Below are 19,587 nucleotides of genomic sequence, written 5' to 3' on the forward strand. Positions count from 1 at the left end.
TATAAACACCGGTTAAACAAACAAATGAATAAAAATTAACCATACCCAAGCATGAACTCAGGGATGCGGTGGCTCAGGGCTAAGATGCTGAGCTTGTCGATCAGAAAGATTGGCAATTCGGCGGTTCGAATCCCTAGCGCCACGTAACAGCATGAGCTCCCGTTACTTGTCCCAGCTTCTGCCAACTTAGCAGTTTGAAAGCATGTAAAAATGCAAATAGAAAAGTAGGAACCATGTTTGGTGGGAAGGTAACAACTTTCTGTTCACCTTCAGTGTTTAGTCATGGCGGTCACATGACCATGGAGATGTCTTTGGACAGTGCTGGCTCTTCGGCTTTGAAACAGAGATGAGCACCGCCCCCTAGAGTCAGGAACGACTTGCACATATGTGCAAGGGAAACCTTTACTGTTACCTTAAGCATGAACAATTTCATCAAAATTGGATCAGACTTCTTTGAGCCAAGATCTTATCCTTGTTGTATATATAGATTCCTTAAAAGATTACCTTTCTGACCAGGAAAAAAATATATTGTAATTATTATGCAAAAATCTATCATTGACACACATTTCTCTTCTTTCCATTCATGTTAGGGACATGTATATTCATTTACTAATATGCTATTTTTCCCCCCTCAACCAGAATAAGCATGTCAAGTATGTTGACTTGGGAGGAGCATATGTGGGACCCACACAAAATCGTGTTTTACGGCTGTCTAAGGAGTTAGGACTAGAGACTTACAAAGTGAATGAAGTTGAGCATCTTATTCATCATGTCAATGTAAGAGCAACCATTTCTTAACTTCTTCTTTTATGATGTGGGAGACTCACAAAGCTTTAATAATTTTTGAAATTTTATAATTTGGAATGGTTTGTTAAATACTCAGATTAACAAGATATGAAAGTATTCTGAAGGTTAATGAGAATCATTTGACTAAAAATATGATTGAATTGTTTTCTTCAATTTGTATAATTTCCAAATGTTTTCTTCAGTTCTTACTATTTCAGGAAGTCAGAATAGGCAGAATATTTTATTTAGCATAAAGATTGAAAGATAGACACAGCTGGGATGATATATAGTTTAGCCAGTTGGCTATTTCTTTTGCAGGTATCTCCTATCAAATCTTTTTAGCGGTTGACCTCTAGTCATGAATATTTTTGTGTTAGCTAACATAGCTAACACCAATTGTCAGTCCAAACCATAGTGCATTTTTAAGGATAAAATGCAGGGAGAGAACCCCATATGTGCATTGCTTTCAGAAAATTCAGGGAGCCATAAGTAATGCACAATACCAATTTTGTGGCTTTCAGACCACTCTGTGTTACACACAAAAATTCATTAGCAAAAATTATGTTTGATAGTGATTTTTTCTATTTTCTCTCTCTCAAAAATAAGAAGCAAAATTTAGTAGGATACAGAGACGTGCAGTCAGGGGAGGCAGGGGAGGCAGAGCCTCACCACTGTCACCATGAAAAGAAAAAAAATGTAAAAGGAAAAATGCAAGAGCTGAGGTCAGGATGAGTTGGCTGCTGCCAGAGTCACCGTGGATGACTCTGCTTAACTGTTTAAAAAAGCCTCTTAAAAAGTGCCCTCTACAGGAGGAGGCAGGAGAACAACGTGCCTCATCTAGTCTGACTTTAGGCATTTTATGATCACTCGAGCAGAGTTAAGCAAGGGTTAAAAGCCTAAAAATTCATGACGTAGGTGAGGCACGTCGTTCTCCTGCCTCCTCCTGTAGGGGGTGCTTTTTTAGAGGCTTTTTAAAACAGTTAAGCAGAGTTATCAGGGTGCAGCAACTAGCTCAGCCTGACGTCAGCTTTTTCCTTTTACATTTTTTTTCTTTTCATGATGACAGGCAAGAGCAGAGTTGAAATCCTCTCTGAAACAGCTGGAAAAGATACGTGTAGGTCTGAGGAGGGGAGAGGAATTCAAACTTCATCCTCAAGTGTAGATCCCTCCCCAAGTGTAGTTTGATTGCAGGCAGAGCCACGTTACCTTTTCAAAACACACACACACACACACACACAGCTGGATAAAACTATATAAGCCCAGCCTCACTGATTACAAGTTTGAAAAGGCAACATGGCTCCACCTGCAATCAAAGGCTCAGATCGGCTCCCCTCCAGCTTCTCTGCCTCTTCTCTCACCCCAGCCTGCAAGCAGGAGGTGAGTGGGTGGGTGGGCTTTATTGCATTTCAGGCATTTTCCATTTGCAGCAGGGGAATGGGGGGGGGGTATGGCAGAGGAGCTGCTTTCAAGCCATTGGAAAATATATCCAATCCAACTTCTGTGTTTGTGTTTGTTTGAGAGAGAGAGTGAGTGAGAGAGGGAAGGGGGTAGGAGAGATAGTCCAATCCAACTTCTCTGTGTACATGTGTCTGTTTGAGAGAGGGGGAGGGAGGGAGAGAGGGAGGAAGGAGGGGGAGGGAGAAGAAAAAGAATGAAGGTAACTTTTTCGCAAAGGAGAAAAACAAATGCTGTCGCTTTAAATCGGAACTGAGCATGCCTGGCTGTGGAATTCTGGAAGTTGAAGTCCACAAGTCTAAAAAAAATTGAAATCCACCACTGTGTCAGTGCCTCACCAGCCATAAACCTCACCGCACATCACTGGTAGGATATAATTTAAAAGTGCAATTTTCTAGTAAAAGCAAACATTTTGGAGAAATACCCACCCACTGGCTACACTGAGAAATATAAATTTATGGAAAGTTTCCTTAATTATGTCAGCAAACTATTTTTCTGGGAATTTATTTTTATTCTGCTTTTAAATTTAAAAATTCCTAAATTTTACCTTTTCCCATATTTTCTAATCAAACTCGTAAATACCAATATTATTTTCATGTTGTGACACTTCTTTTTGTGCTGAATTGTTCTAAATATCCCAATTTAATAATCTTCTTCAAAATTAACTCTGAAAATTATTAATTCCAATGATATATCGTGTTTCCCCAAAAATAAGACAGGGTCTTATTTTCTTTTGGCCATCGAAAGAAGCACTTGGCCTTATTTTCGGGGAAGTCTTATTATTTTTGAGGTGCAGGAAGCAACAAGCACCTCATGGCTGCTGCTGTGTTGCAATATTTTCGGGGATGACTTATTTTCAGGGAAACGGTAGTTTTGAACATATTCTCATTCTTCTGTAATAAGCAATCTATTGTTTCTAAGAGGTTTACAAATGGCCTTATCAGACTTGACAGGTATCAGATTTTTCATTAAGCATTCATGGATCAGTATTACAAGAGCCTGTATATGTGTATTTATTATATCTCTATGTCTTCAAGAGATATAAATATCTATTGAATCCTGTAGAATATTGTCTCTGGCTAGATGCTGCCACTGATTCCATTGGCAAATACTATAAACTTGCAAATGTATACAAATGCCCATGTGAAAGATAAGCTGAAAGCCAATACTCCTCAGTGCAGAGTTGTCCCTTATGTCAACACCAACAACCGGTGTCAAGGCCATGAACCTCAGGGCAAACAGTCTGTTGAAACATGAGACAAGAACACACACGGCATTCTGTTTCAACTGTCATGATGTAAGAGAGAAATGCAGTCTCATGCTGACAAAATGCAACCAAGATTCTTCTCTGTCGTATGTCTAGGAAGTTTTGACTTTTTGACATTGATCCAGGGGTGGGTTCCTGCCGGTTCTAACCGGTTCGGTAGAAGAGGTTCGTTAAATCTACCATACCGATTAGAAGAGTTTCCACCGGTGGACCCGGAAGTAAGTTCCGGAACGCGTGCCCTGGACCGGTTGCTCACTCGCCCCGGCCGTTCCGTTGCAGCTCACTTGCTTCCGCTCCTGTCCTCACTAAACTAGCCCAGCCCGCCGCTCACTGATTGGCTGGAGTCCAGCCAATCAGTGAGCAGGCTGGAGTCGACCAGCCCGCCTCTAACACCCATTTAAAAGCACCAACGGCCAGCATTCCTCTTTTGAAAAGAGTCTTTCTCTTTTGAAAACAGTCTTTCTTGTTCCTGAACAGCTGTCGCATCATGCATGCTGATCGGATCCTCATTTTGCTTTGCTTTGCTTTGCTTTGCTTTGCTTTGCTTTGCTTTGCTTTGCTTTGCTTTGCTTTGCTTTGCTTTGCTTTGCTTTGCTTTGCTTTGCTTTGCTTTGCTTTGCTTTGCTTTGCTTTGCTTCGCCTTCCAGCAACTTGCTGCTTCCCTCAGGTAACCAACTAAGTGCAGGGGGGGGCGGTGGCAGTGGCGGGAGGCTAGCATATGCCAATTTACAGCTTTCATGAGGGAAGGCCTTCTAACACCCGTTTAAAAGCACGGCGCCAATGGCCAAAATTATTCTTTTGAAAAGAGTCTTTCTCTTTGTAAAAGAGTCTTTCTTGTTCCTGAGCAGCTGTTGCATCACTCTTGCTGATCGGGTCCTCCCTACGGGCTGGTGTACGCCACATGGCTCACGGCATTCATGAGGGAAGGCCTTCAAGGGACAACCGGGTCAGCTAGGCATATGCCGAGTGGCCAAAAGGGGCATGGTGGTGGGAAGCTAGTATACGCCAGCCCCCGGCTTTCACGTGGGAAGGCCTTCCCTCATGAAAACCACGGGCTGGCATATGCTGCAATGCTGAAAGTGGGTGGGTGGTGGCGGCGAAGGAAGGCTAGCGTACGCCAGCTCGCGGCTTTCGTGAGGGATGGCCTTCAAGGGACAACCGGGTCAGCTAGGCATATGCTGCATGGCCAAAAGGGGCGCGGTGACGGCGGTAGGAAGCTAGTGTATGCCAGCCCAAGGCTTTCACATGGGAAGGCCTTCAGGCCTTCCCTTGCGAAAGCCGTGGGCTGGCGTATGCCACGTGGCCAAAAGGGGGTGGGCGGCAGCAGTGGGAGGCTAGTGTACGCCAGCTCGCGGCTTTCCTGCAGGCCTTCCCCCACGAAAGCCACGGGCTGGCGTACACTGTGTGGCCGAAAGGGGGTGGGTGGCGGCGGCAGCGGGGGGAGGCTAGTGTACGCCAGCTCATGACTTTCCTAAAGGCCTTCCCTTGCAAAAGCTGCGGGCTGCCGTACGCCACATGGCCGAAAGGGGGTTTCCTGCTACCCCCTGCTCCAGTCCCCAGCCTTGCCTGGCTGGCTAAGCCTGCCAGGCGGCGGGCCTAGCTGACCCAGTTGTCCCTTCTCCCTTCAGTCTAGCTTACCTGCTACCTTGTCGCCTTCCTGCTCCCTGCTGCATCCATCACATTGGAGAGCTGCTGATTCTGCCTGCTGGTAAGTGACCTGTTTTTTTTCTTTCATGCTTTTAATGTTTTTTTAAAAGAATATTTTATTTATTCTGTATATAATTTTTTAAAATCATTTTATTTAAAAGTATTGAGTATAGAATTTTTTAAAATGGTTTTGTCAGCCTCTGTTTCGCTATTTGCTTTTGGCTGCCATTGAAATGGGAAGGGGGAAGCCTGGTATTTGGGAAGGGAAGTTTTAATTACAGGAGAGATTGTGTAAAGGGAGTTTTGTTCTCACCATTTACTGTGCATGCTGGAGATAGTGATGGGAGCTGCCAAGGCCAACTGTCCTGCATACCAACCTGATGATGCTTTTTGAAGATGGAACTCACATGACATCTAAGGGATTTGCAGATTGGACTAGGGATGGGGTTACCAGGGGAAGGGGGTTGGGTCACATATTGATATGTATGATTTCGCGCGCTTTTGCCTCAGATCTTGCTTTGCTTAGCTGCTATCTTTTCATAACCAGTAAAAGTACTCTTAATTCTGCGAAATGGAGTTAAGTGGTTTCTTTCTTGGTTGCTGAGGGAGGCTGGCTTGACAGGTTTATTTTAATTTATTGTGTGTAGAATACTTTTAAGTGGTTTTATTTTATATTATTGTGTGTGGAATACTTTAAAATGGTTTTATTTTAAATTATTGTGTTTAGAATACTTTAAAATGATTTTATTTTAAATTATTGTTGGTAGAATCTTTTTTTAAATTGTCTTAGACTATTTAAAAATATTCTATCAACAATAAATTAAAATAATCCATTTAAAAATATTCTATACTCAATACTTTTAAATAAAACGAGTTAAAAATATTATATCCACAATACATTTAAAAGTATTGTGGATAGAATATTTTTAAATGATTTATTTTAATTTATTGTGTATAGAATATTTTTAATGGTTTTATTTTAATTTATTGTATATATAATATTTTTAAATGGTTCTTAAGGATTTTTTATTATTTATAGAATATCTTTAAAAATATTTTTAGGGAATTTTTATTTATTTATTGTTAATAGAATATTTATTACAAGACATGTTATTCCTTTTTGCAAATGTTTTATTTGTGATGCAATATGTTGCTTTTAAATGTGCAGGTTGGTGCATGGATTATGTGTTTCAAAGTGGCTGCTTTTCTATGGGCAGGCCAGGTTGGTGCAAGGCAGCTTTGCCAGATTTTGTGTGTTTCTGTGTGATACCTGGTTGTTTAGGTAATTGTGGTTCCTGGTTCGGTGAGCTTCCTAGCCCTGTCCTTTATAATTTCCCACAATGCCTTGATGGTTTTTATTCCAGTGTATTTGTCTTTCCTGTCCTTAGGGTTAGGGGAAAAAAATGGTTTCACCTGCAGTCTTTTGGGGGGAAATTGTTATTTTTAGGTGTTTTCCTGGCACTGTCATAGAGTGTGTGTGTGTGTGTGTGTGTGTGTGTGTGTGTGTGTGTGTAATGTCCCACAGTTATCTACACATTAATAATGATCAAGTACTAATAATATTTCCTTATACATTTTAGTGACCTTTCCTTACATAATTGTTTTTTTTATACTTTTAGATTTCTAATTTCTGTTTCTGTTAGTTAGCAATTGATAAAACAAATCTCACGTGAAAAAGTATTCGAAGTCTTCTTGATTTTAATTGTCAATTTATTCATTCCTGCACATTCTTTCATTAATTTTCATATCTTTGTTTTTCCACTGTTGTGCAAACACAATTCCAGCAGCTGTTAACATGTGTAAAATTAAATATGTATTTTATTCCCTTTGAAATGCCCAACCAAATATTACTGGTTTTAAATCCATATCTTACTTTACCATTGCTTCTAACCATGACATCACTAACTCTTGAATAGCTACTTGGTCTGTCTTAAGTACTGAACCTAATTCATATATTCCTGTTTTTTGAACTGAGGAATAAATTTCAGAAAAAGAAATCTTTATTGCTCTGTGAATCTACCTATGACGTTCATTCTTGAGTTAACTTCTTAGATGAAAAAACTATATCTTTCCTGTTTGTTGGGGGACATCCTTCCTGAAAAGACTGTACATTGTTGGGTGAAAACAGAGGTCCCTTCTGTTACCTGTAGTGTAGTCCTCAGCTTACAAACACAATCGAGTCCAATATTGTTTTATTTCTTCTGCAGTTAGTATTATTTAACAGGATGAAGAGGCAACAGAGTATGACTGCTAGAACAGTCATCTTTCCTATGTAAGTAATTGTTTTATTGCTTTGTGTGCTTGTTTCATCCTTAATATAGTAGTGCAAGCAATTAAAGTCTTCCTTTCTGTATCTCTTTGTGCAGGCCATTCATTGGAGCAAGGTGGTCAGTGGGTGATTTCAACACACAAGAGGACAGTAATCTTCCTTTTCTATTATTTTGTATGCTGGTTTCATCCTAATGCAGTGCATGCAATGAAAGAGTTCATTTTTGTGTCTCTTCTTTGTGCAGGCCATTCATTGGAGTCAGTGATATTGAAGACTGGCAAGGACAGTCATCTTCCTTCTGTAAGTAGCTCTTTTATTGTTTTGTGTATTTATTTTAATCCTATTTACGTAGTAAATATGCAAAATAATAAATTTCCTTTTTTATATCTTTTTGTAGATCATCCATTGGGGCAAAGAATTAAGTGAAATCGTCTTGACCACTTCCACCTGGTCACATGACTGCCAAGCCACTCCCATCCGGTCAAATGACTCCCAAGCCACTCCCATCCAGTCACATGACTGCCAAGCCACTCCCACCCAGTCACATGGCTGGGAAGCCACTCCAACCCAGTTACATGGCCAGCAAGCCACTCCCACCCATCAAATGGCTGGCAAGCCACCCCACAAAGCAGGCCACGCCTACAGAAGAGGTTCCAAAAATGTTTGAAACCCACCACTGCATGCTCTTTTGGGTTGGGAAAGTAATTAATAATTATATCTTCAAAAATAGTTTAAAAAGATGCTGACTTTTTATATCCTTATTCCAAAGAGATTTAAATTAGAGACATACTATCCAAAATAGATGAAACCTATTTGTAATTCAATCTCTTCTTTATTAGATAGTGTCTAACTATCATAGAGATTTCTTAAACTAGTTATTTACTATTTATTATCCTGTTTTTGCTATTTTTATAAATAAGTCAAGGCAGTGGATATACCTTCCTCCTTCTACCTTTTCCACACCTGGAAGGTGTGTTGGACTGAAAGAGATTGACTATCCCAAAATCACCCAGCTGGCATTAGGCATTATGGGCTCTGAAGACTCTCCAAGGTTTCAATTTTACTGCCCTGTTTATAGAATCCTGAGTATACAAGTAAAGATGCCAAAAGAGAGAATCCCTCTTTCAAACCTGAACTATTGCACAATTCTGTGTATCTTCTATCAGACATTATTATTAAAGATACCAAATAAATTGAGATGTAACACTGGCTCATAAAATATTTCCTATCCAATTATATATATTGTGATCAATTTATTAACATGTGATTATCATGTTTAACTTGTATTTTTAATTAATTTTTCAATTTAGCCAGATATTTTATCAAATGAAAACAGCCTAACCAAATCCAATGATATCAAGAATAGAAAGCAATTAAGCTACATTGATGGAAACAAAAAGGCCAATCTGGTCAAAAATCCTTATATATTACCTTATATAGCTTATCACTATTATGAACATTTCTAGACTGTGATAAGCATTTCTTATATGTTCTAAATAGTGAATAAGCATTCTGATGTTTTTCAGTTGGTTTTCCCAATAATCCTGGATTTATCTGAAATTGGAAAATAATTCTTAAGTATTCTTATGTAGAAGTGTAAACTCTCTTAATTAACCCTTGATTTCCCAAAAGCCACCAAATCCTATAGCATCAGGTACTAATCTGGAGAGAATATAAATCTCTTATACTCTTGATATTGTCAAAATATTGGTACTAGTAAATATAGTTTAAAAGGCAGAATTGGATAGTGAAGAGATTGGGGTAAGAAAAGTGGATGGCATGTAGGCTTCCTATCAATGTGGTTGCTGAATCTACCTGATGGTACAAATCATGACCAATAGGATGTGGTCGCTGACAGATGATTTCCTAACATTTTGGAAAACAGCTAAGTCAGAGTTGAAAGTAGAACAGAAAGAGAGAATGCAACTTCTTCAACATCCCATTTTCATGACTTTCAATCCTTCTGCTGTTTCTGCTGCTTTCTCTTTGCTCATTTAGTTATTCAAGTTGTTCTTACCTAGACTGGCAACATAGATGGTATTCTAATACAACTTCTTAGCACTAATATGACTCTGGTCCATGCAGAAGTATAATGGAAATGATGTGCATTAGGATTCACATCATTTCCTGGACCTTTTAATTGTAGCTAGATGGAATAACTATCGGTTTTGAGTTGTTTTTTCTTTCATTGACCTTATAGGGCAAATCTTATCCCTTCAAGGGGCCTTTCCCTCCAATATGGAATCCCATTACTTATTTAGACTACAACAATCTATGGAGGACACTGGATGAAATGGGGAAAGAGGTAAGATTTGGACAAATTGCAACTTGAGATATGGATATAATTGTTTAGTCAAAAAGCTGGCTGGGGAATTCTGGAAGCTGAAGTCTATACATCTTAAAGTTACTGAGGAGTTATTTTTTAATTTGAACATCAACAGAACTATGGAAAGCAGCCTGTTCTCCAGAACGCAGGTCTGTTACCATTCACCTGTTCTACTTCCAAGATACCTCTGTCCCTCCATGGGGAAAAAGGGTCAATTTTTCTTTTACTTATGAGAGCATGAATGAACCAGGCCCAATTTCCTAAGCAGCCCAATTTCAAAACTATTATTTATAGTACTAAGTCATGTTTCATTAGATAAACAACAAATATTTATTTAGTTTATTAGTTAAATTTAATTAATTAGATTTAAAATATTCATAATTTATGTGAGGATTTCCTGTTTTATCCCCACAAAAAGCAACTCTATGAAATAGGCTGCATGGTCAAGGAGTGATCTTTGGTTAGCAAAAACTTCAAAATATGCATTCATGCAACTCATCTATTATACCAGGCCAGAGCAAAATATCTTCCTCTATTAAAACCCTGTAACATAAGTGACAGAATTGTTATAAAAGCTGACCAATTTAAAACAATTCAAGAAAGTCTTTAATTTTGAAGAGCAATCATTCCATTGTTGTAGTCTGTGGAAAAAGCCTTGGAATCTAATAAAAAGATTGGTTGGTTTTTAAACTGTTGCATGATCATCTATGTGTTATGGTTTTTCTTTTCACGTGTGTCCTTTCCTTTCCTAGATTCCTAATGAAGCTCCATGGAAAGCACCACGTGCAGAGGAATGGGACAAAATTACCATGGAACAGTTGCTAGATAAAGTGTGCTGGACGAAGTGAGAAGTAATTTTATATTGTATACCATGTCTATGCGATAGAAGATAATAGTATCTAAAACAAGTATTCCATTTTGAAAGATAGAAAGAATCTTAGGTAGAAATAATGCTATCCCTCATAGAAAATGAATCAGTCGATTTTATTTTACAATTAAATGGTCTGATGACATAATTTGCACACTAAAGTTTAGGTATTTAGATCTGTAAAATACAGAGAGTTTTATGCATACATACATACGTACTGTACATACTCCTTCTGATATTTAAGGCAGGTGATTATTTTTCTTCATGAGATCATTTTGAAGCCAAAATCTGCATAAATCTCATTTTCTAAAGTAGTTTCTTTGGAAATCATCATCAATATCATCATCTTGCCTAGATTAAGCTCTGGGAAAGCTCTTGACAAGAGCCTCCAACAGCAAGGAGGTGTTTCATATAGCAATGCTAAAATAAAAAAGTCTGCATTAGCAGCAAATTATAGTTGCTTATTTAAAAGTAAGTACTGTGGACTCTGTAAAACCTGTCACAAATTGGCACGTGAAGACTTACGTTGTTATAAACTTCTGCTAATACTTTAAAGAATAACTAGGATACAATGTTTTTCTTTATATTTATTAAAACATATATTGTGCTAGATAGTATGAAACAAAGAAGTAACAATTCCAATATCAGCTATTTTGAGGAACAAATTGAAAGAAATCCAAAATGATGAGAAATAATAAATGTAGGAAGAACAGGCTGATGGTCAGGCTACTAGAAAAAATCTATTAGAGAACTCCTGATGCTCCTGTAAATAAAATAATTGTTCTTTGTTATGAAATAAACAATTTTTCATCTCAAAATGAAATCAATTCTACAACTCCATTGAGAAAAACCTCTGTCCCATGTAAACCACTTAACAATGTTAAAGTTGTTTTAAGTGCCTTAAATATGCCTCAAATAACAAGAGAAAAAGCAGATTGATAGGATATTAGTACTCTGGCCTCTCCTAGCAGTGGGCATGATTCCCAGTAAATATCATCCAGGGAATGTGGCCCTCAACAGAAGACCTATCTCTAAAAGTAATTAGCAGCTGTTTACATTGAATCCTAGACAAAAATGATGCTAATGCTTTAGATAGCATGGACCCAGAAGGGAAAGTGGTGCTTTCAAATATTTTGGACTATGGCACTTACAATTCATTGCCCTTAGCCATATTTTGAGTGTGATAAGAACTGAAGTCTTAAATTTATGGAAGGCACTAACTATATCTCTTTGATTTTCTTTTTCCCAGTGCAGTTGTTTGGATTGTCAAACTCTTTACTCTACATCAAATATACCACATTAATCAAAACTGGATACAATAAATCAATCTTAACATTTACATTTGTTCTTTGTAGCATTTAATACTTATGTTTATAGTGAGCGTTCCTAAGATAAGGGTGAGAGACATAGTTTTGTTCCATCTTCTAAATTACAGAGGAAATCTGAAATCCCATTTTGTCCTCCACTATCTTGTGCAGAGAGCACACATAACTTTTGCATAAGTTTAAAATAAGTTTAACATGGTTTTAAAAAAGAAAGGCGCACACTACCATCACCTCAAATAGAAAACTTTCCCAGTCAGGTCCAACTCATCTCATGTCATCATCGCCATGCCACTACATCCCTTAATTCTTCCCAGAATTATGAAATGCGGCATGCCCATGTTTGCCTTGAATATTGGCTACTGAAATTAGAGAGGTTCCCAGAGCAGTAATTCAACTTGGAAAATATAAGTATAGCATATGGTTTACTGATAAAACAGATTTTCCCAGTCATTGGGAAAGTCAGTTATGCCACCATCCAATTATTGGGGGTCACAGGGTCAAACTCATCCCAGATGGTCCCAGATGGTCTCCATAAGATTCATCCCCGCTGACTCACCTGAATCTACCCAGTCAGAGTCCAAGCCTGTCTGGATCTGAGCGATTTTATCCTGCAGATACTGAACAAATTCTTCAGCCCTATCCTGCAAGGGGTCTTAACCCAGTCCCTTGGTTAAGTAAGGAGCAGTCACTCTAAACAGGACAGCTGGGCAGTTATCTGCGGACGCAATACGAGTGGAAAAATATTGCCGTTTTGCCGCTTTTATCACCACTACGTAGGATTTAATATGGATTCTTATTAGTGTTTTAGTGTCTAATCAGATTCGGATCAGCTGACCCTCCAACCACTCTCATCTCCTGGAGCTCCTCGGTAAACCAGGAAGCTACCCAGGATTGACACCGGGTCAGAGGCCACAAAGGCACAACACGATCCAAGGCCCCAGTGGCTGCCCTATCCCAGGCTTCCACTAGGGTTTCGGTTGAGTTGTGAGCAAGAGATTCAGGAAAAGTCCCAAGCTCCATTAGGAACCTTTCAGGGTCCATCAGGTGCCTGGGGTGGAACCATCTAGTCGGTTCCACCTCCCTGCGGTGAGGCGTAGCAGGATGGAAGTCAAGCCTGATGAGGGAAAGGATCCGACCATGACAAGGGTTGGATAGAAATATCCCCTAAATCTAGATCATTCATCCACTGCCAGAGACAAAAATCAGGTCGAGCGTGTGTCCCCCATTATGGGTGGGGTCTTGAATTAACTGAGTTTGGTCCATAGACATCATGGAAGCCATGAACTCCCAAGCTGACTTGGATGTCTCGCCAATGGAAGGCAGATTGAAATCCCCCAGGATCATAAGCCTGGGGAAATCAACTGCCAATTCAGCTAACACATACAGCAGTTCCGGCAGGGCTGATGAAATGTAGCAGGGAGACAGGTACATAACAAAAAGGCCCACCTGAACTCCAAGGCCCCATTTCACAAAAAGGGACTCACACCCGCCTATCTGAGGCACAGTGACCTCCTAAGGTCTGAGACTTTCCCTAATAACCACCGCCACCCCCCGCCCCTACCCTGGGCTCTCAGCTGGTGAAATGCTCGGAAGCCTGGTGGGCATAATTCACCAAGGGGAACACCCCCCTCATGGCCCAACCAGGTCTCCGTAATGCACGCCAGATCTGCTCTACCCTCTTGTATGAGGTCGTAAATGAGGGGAGCCTTATGTACCATGGACCTGGCGTTAAGCGACACCAGCCGGAGACCAGGGTCCTGCAATCCCCAGCACCCAGGGGTGTGAGAAGGGTGATGAGGGTCAGAACGTGCGATCGCTCTTAAACAGCAAACCTGCGTCCCCCGAACATAATTTGGCCCTCGGCCCCCACCATATCTACCTCTCCCACAAACAGTAGAGATGGTGAACCCCCCAATGTAATGGTTTAATGTCTCCCTGTAATCCCAATCCTTCCCAGCACACCTGACCAGTGCCTATTAGTTAGCTCTGGCCTGTGCCCTGGCAGACTCCCCCCCAAGCCTGTCTGAGCCATCTGAATCAACCCTCCCACCCACCCTTAAAATTTGATTTAAAAAATCATGTAAAAAACCCCTAAGCAGTCTCTTCTTCACATGCCACCTCTCGGGATCCAAAGATTTATCATTAAGGAAGTGTCTTGATAGGCAAGAAGACCATCCCCAGGAAAGGGGGAGTTCCCGAAGGGAATAAAGTTCTGTCGCAGTATAACATAGAGGAAAGTGTGGCATCAACCAAACGGGGTGACATCAGGGGGAGATGGAACAAGGAGATGACATGTCCAGGGGGGGGGCAACTGACAGTGTTCAAGGGGGTAGCAGGAAGCTTATGTCCATCATAACAATGGTCGGTGTTAAGGACAATATGTAAGAGTAATGGCCAGACGTCAAAATTGCAGCAGATAATGAATTGCAAGGTGGTGAAGCGGCCAATAATGGTGGCGATGAGGAAAGCAGTGGCAGCAGTGGCTGCTCCAACTTCAACAACTCCAGCAGCTAAGCTCTGTCCACATCAGCTACACTCATATCCATCGCCAGGGCCGCACGCCGTTGACCCAGTCCATATTGTCACAAGAGTAGGGGCCAAATGGCAAAATGACACAGTACAGTGGCCCAGGCAACGGCGGTGATACCGGAGGGGGCCAGAACGAAGGACCCCCCCCCACTCCAACCGCGCCCATGCCAACTACCAAAGTCATCTTCTGCTGGCATCAATATCCATGCCAGCTGCCTCAGCCACTCCCCGCTGATCCAATTTATCATGTCCATAAGCAAGGAGGAGGGGGGGAAGCAATCTGGATAACACCATGGTGTGGGGAGCAGCAGCTGCAGAAATCCCAAGCCAGGTGTCCCGCCGCCACTGCTGCTGACCACACCCATGCCGGCTGCAGAGACCCCAGGCCGGGTGTCCATGCCAGCAACTGCCAATGCTCTTCATTCTCCTTTCACCGCCAACTGCGCCGTTTCACTCATGACGTTCCGGCTACGAGGCAGGAAATCGCAGCTCAAGGGTATCCCCGAGGTCCCAGGAAATTCTCATAGCTGGACCTGGAACCAACGATGGGATAGGGTACGCCCTGCAAGCCCCGAAAAAGGATAATCATCTATAGCAATAGCAGTTAGACTTATATACCGCTTCATAGGGCTTTCAGCCCTCTCTAAGCGGTTTACAGAGTCAGCATATTGCCCCCAACAACAATCCGGGTCCTCATCTCCCCAAAGCTCTCCTCAAATGCGACAGGACACCATCTTGGGCATGCGCACTTCAATGGATTATTAAATCCATTGAATTATTAAATTATTAAATCCCCTTTATGTGTTCAATCTTATATTATAACAATCAGGGGTCTCTTTAATGAAGATATCTTCCTTATTCTCATATTTAAATCTCCAGTAGTCACATTGTAAGTGCATAAAACATATCCTTGTCAAAATTTTCCAGAATTTAAGAATATGTTATACTCTCCTTTTGTCAGCAGATGACACTCTCAGTTTAGATTTCAATGTTAACCAGTTTTAGTAAAATAATAAGTCACAATATAGAAAGAAAGTTAGTTTTTTTAGGTAAATAGTTCCAGTATTTTTAAAATGCTTTTACAAAACAATGCCTGCTCAATTTAAAAGTTCAATTTTCTATATTTTTAAAAGGCTTTTTTGCTTTTTTCCCCTTTGATTCTTTTCTTTCAATTCTGTTTTTTTTTCTCTAAGTACTTACTCACTGCTTTAACAAATAGTTGTGACTTTCCATAGAAAAGAATCATCTCACCCAGTTCCAGTCACTGTTCACTAACTCTGCTCCAGCAACAGTCTTAAGTGTTCCTCAGCTGCCCTAGCTTTGTGGCAGCCATCTTTAGGCTGCCTCTTGTCATCATGGCTGAGAAGGAAAGAAACCCTGGGTCCAGCAGAAGAGTTGCGCCTCTCTGCAGTCTCATAGGGCGCCCCTCTTTTTTGCCACCCCTACAGGGCGGCTTTGGCTCCTTTTGGAGCCCACCAATGGGGAGAACTCAGCACAGGAGCACAGAGACCTGCTTCTTGTGTCTGATGTCAGCTGGAAGTTTGGTTAAATATAATAAATTTGCTTTCCAAAATTGATCCATCTTCCCAGAAAAGTCCAATCCAAATTGTTCATCATTTGTGTAAGTTTACCTTCTTAAGAAAGTCCAATTCAACATTCATCAAATCTGCCAATTCTAAGCCTGCAAAATGCAAATCTCCTTTAAATTTCTGCAATAAGCCTCCTGTTTTCCAGCAGAACTGGTCCTTTTTCAGATATGCCAACATAGACTTAAATTCCAGTCCACCCTGTTGTAGTTCTAGCTTGGGTGTGATTGTTTGCCTCTGGATATTATCTTTAGTTTGGTTTGAAACTGATAGCCAAATCTGGCCCTTGGTTCTGCCTTGGTTTAACTTCCCAATAAGCAACCGAGTCAGAATATCATTTAAAAGCAGTTTATTAGGGTACCCTGATAAAGTGTGATCTTTCTATGAAAAAGGAGAGAGAACCTCAAGCGCCATGTTTCACTCCTTTTTATAGTTAACATAAGAAAGAAAATGCAAGAGGAAAGTTGATTGGACAGGATAAAGTAAGCTCCCCTTTGCATAGGAAATCAGTTATATGTAATGAAACATGTTACATATTTGCATCTTATAATATTACACACGTTATTAAAATGAGGTCTGACATCAGAAGGGGGATAAATTGTAAGGAAAAAGGTTTGGAGCTTACAAATAGATAAACCAGACCCCAATTTATACTAACAAACCTTTTCTTAGCTGGAGTTATTCTCCAACTTGTTTATCAGTTTAGTAATATTAAAAGCCAAGAAATCTGAACATCTTTTTAAAAGAGAGAAAATAAATCAAATTAAAATGCAAATGTTGGAAGAAATATTCACCTGGTTCAGTTCCAAGCTGGGAGAAAGACACTGGAGGCTGATTGGAAAGATGGTTTAATGATGAAGCAGAACTACCAAGCACATGATTCTCTGGTGCAGCTGAACACTCTTGGCTTTGAACTTGAACTTCCTGTTCCTGTATAAGAACATGTGTTTTATTGGCTGAAGTTTGCTGGGTGATACAGTGTTGTTAGAAGATTGTGCATTGTGGTGACCTTTGCTGCTAGTGGATTAATCCTATTATGTCATGGAAGGTCATGTCTTAATCCCATCATCCTGGAGCTGAAGGTTTTTTTGTTTCATAGATAGGATGGCCCAGTCTCTCTTAATGGGCAAAAAATATCTGCTGGGGGGAGGGAGCTGGGGCTGAGTTTTTGTCTCCCTTAAGATTTTTTATTTCTCTCTTAGGGAAAATATTTTAGCCTGTCTTTTTTAATATTCCTCAAAGTATTTCATTCTTCTAGGAGAGGGATGGGCACTAACTTTCTACACAAAGTAACTATGTTAGTTAGCAAATTACAAAATCCATATCATGTGTCTCTCATAACCCAGGTAATTTCATCAAGCTTTTTACCAGTTTTCAATTTTAACTAGATTAAAAAAAAAATTTCTGCAAACATAGCCTACCAGGTTTTAACCTTAAACTGGTGCATTATTTGCATTTTAAATATAAAGCAGACTCTTTTTGTACCTGAACTTATACAAACAAACAAAACACTTCCTTTCAAAGACAAAAAGGATAAATGAACTGTAGCAAAATGGTTGTAGAGAACATTGAAATGATATTTCTCACAATGCAGAAGTGAAGGAAAAAACAGGAAAAGTTCCATCAAAAAGTAAAAAACAAAAAATCCAGACCAGAACATTTTAAGAGTTAAATTCTTTAGTGATATGCAGTATAGATTTGGTCAGTTTTACTACTCAGAAAGTTGCCAATAGGAAAAGCAAAAGTAGTTCAGAGCCAACACAAAAATAGTAAAGCAATGAAAGAAAGTTAACATTAAAATTCAGGAAGGGGTTAGACTAAATGAGCCTTCAACCAGTCAATTAATTTTTAAAAATAAGAATCAAACTAAAAGAAAAAAAAAACTTCAAAATGTGCAGTAAAAAGCCAAGGCGCCACTTTATTAATAAATAAACAGCTGAGAGGAAAAATGGAGACTGGGACTCATATATATATTAGTGTTTTTTATTGTTTTCTGTGGTTTTTTTCTATTCTAAAAGTTTGTATTCATAAGTTTTGTTTACTTTAGTTTTATTAAAGGAATTTTTAAATAAAAAAGCAGTGATAAAAATAAATCAATCTGTTGGTTGTAAGATAAACAGTAGTGATTTCCTTCAACCAAGGAAAATGATTTAAAGGCACACTATTTTTTGTCTACTAGTAGACAACACAACGTGTATTTCATTTGATTTAATATTATTTATTTGTGTTGGTTTTGAATGTAGTGCTGCCAAGAGGTTTGGTACTCTGTTTGTGAATGTTGATGTTACCTCTGAGCCGCATGAGGTTTCTGCTCTCTGGTTCCTGTGGTATGTTAAACAGTGTGGAGGTACAGCCAGAATATTTTCAACAACCAATGGAGGCCAGGTGGAGTATACTGTTAATTTCTTTGCACTGTTATGCATTGGACCCTCATGACTTCTCAATCTGTGCAACTCTTGCACAAAAGTTCTCTCATGGTGCCCCATGAGTAATTAACTGAGTTTCCATTATTTCAAAAATCAATTTATTTGTTGAGCCTGGGGAGTAATTGAAAAGTTGTGGTATATAGATTGAGCACATATGTTGCATTCTAAAGATCTGTAGTTCAATTCTTGATGTTTCTTCACAGTTGAGAAAACCTTTTTATTTAAAAATTTTATCCTGAGCGTGCTGAGAATGGCTGTGCAATGGATTTGCATTTGTGTGTGCATGCGCTTTTATTCAGACTTGATTCTTGGTGACTGCCTAGACAAGCTTTCTTGGCAATATTTTGCGAAGTGGATTTGCCATTGTCTTTTCTTTTTCAGAGAGTGACTAGTCTAAGATCACCTGGGTAGTTTTTGCCTAAGATAGAATTATAACTCAGAGTTTCCTGTTTCTAGCCTAGTTCCATTACACCAAATTGGCAGAAAACACAAAATATGCTTCTTTGAACGGTTGAGGAAACTCCTTTGGAAAGCTTTCTTGTTGTCACTGCATGCATGTGCATGTAGTACCAATTTGCTTTGCTCTACATGATCAAATAGATGAAGAAAGTAGTTTCCTTTTGAAAGAGATGACTGCCTCAATCCTTTAAGAATGGGTACTTAATGCCAATATACTTTCCAAATGATTCATGTTACTACTTTCAAAATTATTACACAACTGTAAGTGTGTGAAGAATGTGAAACCCTACATTTTATCTTATTTTATTTACATTTTCTTCTATTCCCAGGAGAGGAAGTTCATTGGAGGCTCTGGACAAATTAGTGAAAAAATTATGGAATATCTGGGAAAACGAGTTAAATTAGAGAAGCCTGTAACGTATGTTGATCAGACTGGTGGAAACGTCATAGTAGAAACATTGGACCATGAAAGATATGAGGTAATTTAAATATTTGAATTTTAAGATCTGCACCCTTGTTTTTGTTCTTATGAGGAAAAGAAGAAATGAAAGTGTTACACACATTCTATAAAAGCAAAGCTATTAATTGGGTGCATTCCAATCACAAAAAATTGTTACTGTGAGGAAAAACAGCTGCAGTGTCCC

At 39.5% G+C, this 19,587-nt stretch overlaps 1 protein-coding gene across 1 annotated transcript in view; it reads left to right on the forward strand.

The window, feature by feature from the left end:
• The window catches only part of LOC106550339 (amine oxidase [flavin-containing] B), a 101,794-nt gene that overhangs the window by 58,952 nt on the left and 23,255 nt on the right, over positions 1 to 19,587 (forward strand). Inside the window, exons 3-7 of the mRNA XM_014068235.2 lie at positions 640 to 777; positions 9,625 to 9,729; positions 10,503 to 10,594; positions 18,302 to 18,443; positions 19,273 to 19,422. Of these exons, the coding sequence (XP_013923710.2) occupies positions 640 to 777; positions 9,625 to 9,729; positions 10,503 to 10,594; positions 18,302 to 18,443; positions 19,273 to 19,422 (627 nt within the window). The remainder of the gene's footprint in view (positions 1 to 639; positions 778 to 9,624; positions 9,730 to 10,502; positions 10,595 to 18,301; positions 18,444 to 19,272; positions 19,423 to 19,587) is intronic.

Source organism: Thamnophis sirtalis, unplaced genomic scaffold, assembly GCF_051295495.1.
Source record: "Thamnophis sirtalis isolate CommonGarterSnake01/CBP01778 unplaced genomic scaffold, rThaSir2_p1.2 scaffold_8, whole genome shotgun sequence".
Lineage (NCBI taxonomy): Eukaryota > Metazoa > Chordata > Lepidosauria > Squamata > Natricidae > Thamnophis > Thamnophis sirtalis.